The sequence below is a fragment of the Haliotis rubra genome, unplaced genomic scaffold (assembly GCF_003918875.1).
Source record: "Haliotis rubra isolate DU_JTF1 unplaced genomic scaffold, ASM391887v1 Scf197, whole genome shotgun sequence".
NCBI classification, from domain to species: Eukaryota; Metazoa; Mollusca; class Gastropoda; order Lepetellida; family Haliotidae; genus Haliotis; species Haliotis rubra.
The window spans coordinates 102501-108958 of NW_025765969.1; the positions used below are offsets into that span (position 1 = coordinate 102501).

General features: G+C 39.9%; 1 protein-coding gene across 1 annotated transcript in view; it reads right to left on the bottom strand.

Annotated features, from left to right (window-relative positions):
- The window catches only part of LOC124274971 (monocarboxylate transporter 9-like), a 5859-nt gene extending 920 nt beyond the window's left edge, over window positions 1-4939 (bottom strand). The window contains exons 1-3 of the mRNA XM_046710344.1: window positions 4580-4939; window positions 1398-1541; window positions 289-972 (exon numbers count right to left, since the gene is read on the bottom strand). Of these exons, the coding sequence (XP_046566300.1) occupies window positions 289-972; window positions 1398-1541; window positions 4580-4778 (1027 nt within the window). The 5' untranslated portion in view covers window positions 4779-4939. The remainder of the gene's footprint in view (window positions 1-288; window positions 973-1397; window positions 1542-4579) is intronic.
- Between the last annotated feature and the right edge of the window lie 1519 nt (window positions 4940-6458).

Here is a 6458-nt window from a genome sequence, read left to right on the forward strand (position 1 = left end):
GTGACAGCACAGGGAGTAGCACTGCAGACACCCCACACATTCCTTCAAATCCAACATAAAGTAGTATGCTGCCAATAGCTTTATCAGATGAGGCCAAGCCAGAAAGCAGTCCAGAGAAAAGAGCAGCTATGCCCATTCCTGTAAACAGACTCGCGGACTGTGTCAGTGTACTGCCTTTTAATTCAGCATAATTTGGTAGATGAACTATGCAGGTAGCGTCAGAAAGAGACCAAAATAGGGCACTGAGGAGGTAGAGGAAGAATCCATTTGCGCCACATGAAGCCACACGTTCTCTTATTGTCCTGCACCGTGAATGTATCTTTGACGAAGATGAGTTCTGTTCCAGCAGAGGTGCAACAGCTGCATTTTCTGTCCCTGAATTGTTTTCTTTCGAAGTACCAGGGTCAGGAATGCGTGCTTCTGTGTCATCATTATTATCTGTTGGCGAGAAGATATGTCCGTCATCTTCTTGGTGGGAAAGAGTAACAGTTGTCTCACTCTGTGCACATAGATCTTCAGGTCCTGTTGGTGCATCTACACACTCAGCAGGTCCTCCTGGTTCATCTGCACAATCAGCAGATCCTCCTGTTACATCTACACAATCAGCACATCCTTGTGGGGCATCTCTACACACAGCAGGTCCTTGTGGTACATCTACATGCTCAGCAGGTCCTTGTGGTACATCTACACAACTATCAGTGTCATCTTCTGAAACTGCTATCTCAAGCATCAGTGTAGACGATGGTCTAAGCAGAGCTCCGGCTAAGCATACATGGAATCCGATGGCACCCAAAATTAGCAGCGTTCCGGACAGGGTATACACTTCCAACAGAAATACCGTTAATGGACCGACTACAAGTAGTCCTAATGCACCTCCAGACATGCAGATACCGTACGCCACTGGGAGTCTCTTTTTGAAGTAGTTGCTGGGAGCCACACCACTCACATTAGCAGCCAGGCCACAACCTAAACCTGAGTAAAATATATAAGTAAAGTCTCGAGTTAAGAAAGATGTAAAAGTACAAGCATGATACCAAACAATGTACGAACTGGTATCCATCGGATCCAAAAGACGCACCTGGTTCATAACAAACATAAATGTCTCATGACTACCAAAATGTACAGTATGTACACACGATTGAAGTTTGTTTGAGTTAAATAAAAGCCTCAAAGAACGAAATACAACACTTAAAAAATAAACATTTGAGACACTGATATACGATATGTTTCTGTCATCAATGAAACATACAACTTTGTGGATGACAACGTCTTCTTTATTGCATGAAGCGATGTTTCGGAGTTTCTGTCATTATCTTCAAAAATCATTTTGCAGTGTATACTGTTTTTCTTTAAATAAATATTTGCTGACTTGTGGTATATTTTGGTTTATACTTCACCCGTTATTACACCGAAGGTGAGGATCAATCCAGTCACAGTTCTGCAGAGGGATGCGGATGTCAGTCCTACAAGTATCATGATGCCGCCCAGAAAACTGGCCAGTCTGTGTCCCAGTCGGCCTTCAATACTTCCTACAAATGGTCCTGAAAAAAGGTATTTATTGTATGTATTAATTACTATTAATGATTAATACAATGAAACCTCATTACACAAGGTCATGTTCATACCGCATATCCGTTCTTTACAGGTTTGCTTTATTAATTCTATGCAATAAATGTTGACAGTGCTAAATGGGTTTTTATCATTACCATCTATACCGCTATTTGTCGTCAATGTGAGCATTTAATGGTTGATATTGCTTTGAGCATTCAAAGTATGAAAACTGAACTGTTTTATTCATAATACTTACTAACTATCGACTCTAACTATAGACCCTATCAGCTTGTTGCTACTACTTAGTCCCCCTTGTTTACTGGCTTCATCACCCAGTGCTGTTTGTTGTTCTTAGTCTCTGGCCTCTCCCAGTTATGTACCACTTGTTAGTCAATTACATGCTGTTGTTAAATGTTAACCTTTTGTTTGTCATAATATACCAAGTAGATATACTTCTCATCATTTGGTTGTAGTTACTTTAACTTGATAAGGATGTAAGAATCTACATCGAAACGTTGCACTATGCAATAAACAAGAAGTTGTCATCCATAAAGTTGTATGTTTCAAAATACTTCCTGGTTACTTATACTGCCGTATGGTGAGAACATGGCTCATGTCAGTCGATAGCATGCAGTTTAAGAATATCTGCAGATTGCGTATTCACAGCTGTAGCGGTGGCCTTTAACAACACAATTATCGTCAGTATAAAACAGGAAAGCCGAGAATTAAAACTATGTCACAGCGACCGATTTACCACAACTCTTGTCTGATTGAACATTCATACAATTACGTGTGTCCACAACGTGAAGTCGGGAGAAACTTATAGTCACCACAACTCTTGTCTGATTAAACATATGTCACAGCGACCGATTTACCACAACTCTTGTCTGATTGAACATTCATACAATTACGTGTGTCCACAAAGTCTGCGAGCTTGACTACCCGATCCCGTTAGTCGCCACTTACGACAAGCATGGGTCGCTATGTCACAGCGACCGATTTACGACAACTCTTGTGTGATTGAACATTCTGGTGTGTTGGATTGATTGGCTGTTGTTTCAACTGTAAATAATTGATTCCGGGTGAGATAATCGAGTGATTGACAACAGCATCGATCTACGCAATTGGGATACGATTACATGTGTCAACAATAGCTTAGCTTCTTGTATATATTTACCCACAAAAAGTAAACATGTGTATGATGTATGAAGCTCAAGCAACGATGTCGGTGTCATCACATTTATCCGAGAACACCGTCAGTGCCGCAAGCGTTGTGAGATACATGGTGAAATCGTTAAATATGCCACGAAATAAGCTATATGTTATACCTTGCATGTTATATGGTATACGTTGCATATAATATTATGTTATATAACGTTGCATGTTATACGTTATGTAGTTTGTTTCATGCTATATGTTACACATTAAAAGTCATGTTATACGTTCCACGTTGCATGTCGTAAATTACATGACATTCGTTAGACGTTTTAGACGTTACATTTATATATGATGTGTATAATGTTATACATAACATGTCATTCTGTATGTTAAACGTTACATCATATAACTTGTAACATTACATGTTACAAGTTATATATTTCATGCTATATGTTTACGTCACATGGTACATGTAAGGTGTCTGTTAGATAATTCGTGTTATTTGTTTACGCAACATGGTACATGGTCTATGTTTACGTCACATGGTACACGTATGTGTGTTATGTATTACGCATTATTACATGTTATACCTTCATGTCACATACGTACATGTAAAATATGTGCTACATATTACGTGTTATATGTCACATGGTCTATGTTTACGTCACATGGTACATGTAAAATATATGTTATATATTACGTGTTATATGTTACATGTTATATGTTTGCGTCACATGGGAATGTAAGACATGTGTTATATATTACGTGTTATATGTTACATGGTCTATGTTTGCCTCACATGGTACACGTAAGGTATGTTATATATTACGTGTTATCCGTTAATATATAAGATAATTCTTTGAACATTTATTCCCCTCATACAAACCAAAGGAGACCTTCAGGAGAATCTAGTAAATGACAAAGGACAAACATTCAGCAAATGTCATTTGTCAAATTAAGCGGAAATATTTATGCATTGGCTTCTGCCATGATGTCCCAGTACTGCGCTGACTTTCGTTTTCCTCACACTAGTGCAGTCATGTATTACCCTACAGCACATTGTGTAAATGTCCCAAACTTGACATGCAAAGTACAGCCGGACATGATGATACCATATAGTAGTTATAACAAACACAACTGTCCATTGCTGTAATAGAGGATACCAAACGACCTTCCGTGTAATACCATTTTTATGAAATGATATATGATTTGGTATCAAACGAGCGAAAGCGAGTTTGATACTAAATCATTCACGAGTTTAATGAAAATGGTATTTCACGGAAGCGAGTTTAGTATTCTGTTTATTACTCTCCAACATAAATTGACAGAAACTGCCCACAGTGTGATGACTCTCAGCTTTCCGCGAGTCAAGCAAGGTCTTATGCCATTGTGACAGCATTGTGGCTGTAAACCATTATGACGTCATACGTCTGGCGGTATTACACTAGTGTAATAATGCGCCGTAAAACTATTACGCTGCGTATCGTCCGATAGTAATAAACAGAGATTATTACACGAGCAGGTATGTCACACGACTTATACGAAACGAATGTGACATTTTGTCACAGTATAAGTCATATGACACACTTGCTCGAGTGTAATAATTTCTTTATTATCCATTTAATTCATGTACATTTGTGCAGTAAAACACGGAAAGCAAGTGTTCATTGACGTCACGTTCAATTGTGTAATGACGTCACAGACGACGAAATACAGAAACAATGGTTGGTAGGCAAAAGTGGTATGTGCACATGTGCACATATGATATATAGGACACGAGTTATGTTTCACTATATGGGTAATAAAGTGTGTTATAGTTGCCCTACATATAATACATCAGTGTTGCATCATGAACTTCAGAAATACTCACCACACATTGAAAATGTCCCCAACAGAGTTGATCCAATCCATGACACTTTGACCAAGTCACCGTCAATTTCCTCCAACATCGCTGGTGTAAGCACCCCAACAGAGCAGATCAATGCGCCACAGAGGAACTCGATAGTGAAACAAGCACCAAGAACTACCCAGGCATATCCATGGTCAATATTTGTACTTGGAATACTCATGTCTTGTTTCAAATATAACAGGTATTCCTTTATAAAATATCCTCCGTGTGTTCCTCACTATCCTGAAAAGATGAATGCTTATACATGGCAGATCACATAATTTGCCAATATTACAGCCGCAGCGAGCTGTGCTACCTAAATTAGATTATATTTGTATGCATACAAAGAACCGTACATACGTGAGTTGGAAAATACACTGTAACAGCTGAGTCAAAACAGCTATGACAACTGTACTATTGAAAACTGATTACATGCCGTGAAGATCCAGGTTAGAATTGGTCTTCAGCAACCCATGCTTGTCTCTGCCTGTGAAGATCCGGGTTTGAATTGGTCTTCAGCAACCCATGCTCGTCTCTACCTGTGAAGATCCGGGTTAGAATTGGTCTTCAGCAACCCATGCTCGTCTCTACCTGTGAAAATCCGGGTTAGAATTGGTCTTCAGCAACCCATGCTTGTCTCTACCTGTGAAGATCCGGGTTAGAATTGGTCTTCAGCAACCCATGCTCGTCTCTACCTGTGAAGATCCGGGTTAGAATTGGTCTTCAGCAACCCATGCTTGTCGTAGCCAGGGAAAACTCCACTCTGCCTCTTTGTTATCCTTATTTTGTTACACCAGTGAAGATCAAGGCTAGAATTGGTCCTCAGCAACCCATGCTTGTCTCTACCTGTGAAGATCGGGGTTAGTATATTGGTCTTCAGCAACCCATGCTTGTCTCTACCTGTGAAGATCCGGGTCAGAAGCAGAGATTGTGAAACTTGTTTCTAAGTCACCGACAAAGTCATGTATTCTTGACCCTATACCTACATGGCTTCTTAAGAACTCTCTGGATACCTTTGCCCCTATATTGACCTCTGTTGTCAATAAATCTCTTCAGGAAGGAATGATGCCGGATACATTGAAAAATGGAGTTGTAACTCCACTCCTGAAGAAGAAAGGTTTAGATAAAGAGCTCTTGAAAAATTATCGGCCAGTCACAAATTTACCATTCACCTCAAAAGTGATTGAGCGTGTGGTCACAACAAGACTCAAGGAACACATGACCTTAAATGGGTGTTTCGAAGTCATGCAATCAGCATACCGGAATTTCCACTCCACGGAAACCGCACTCGTTAAAGTGCACAATGACATACTGAGAGCCGTAGACAAAGATGGTGCTGCAGTATTGGTTCTACTTGATTTGAGTAGTGCCTTCGATACTATCGACCATACTATTCTGATGCATACACTTGAGACCAGGATGGGTATTAGAGGAACTGCTCTTCAGTGGTTTGAGTCATACATAGCAGATAGACATCAATCGGTGATCATTGATGGTCACATCTCCAGTCCTAAGGATCTTGCTTATGGCGTGCCCCAGGGATCGGTTCTTGGACCTCTACTTTTCACTATTTATACTTCTCCTCTAGGTGATATCGTCAGATCCTTCAACCTTGGACTGCATTTATATGCTGACGACACTCAAATTTACATATCATTCAAACCCTTACTTTCCTCATCAGCTGTGTCTTCATTTCTCACCATTGAAGAGTGTGTCAGCTGCATCAAAATCTGGATGTCGTCACACTACCTCAAACTGAATGATGATAAAATTGAACTCATAGTTTTCCACCCTAAGCGTCTCCAACCCAGTATCTCTCTTCCTAAATTCAGCATCGGTCAGTGTGAGATTCAGCCAAACC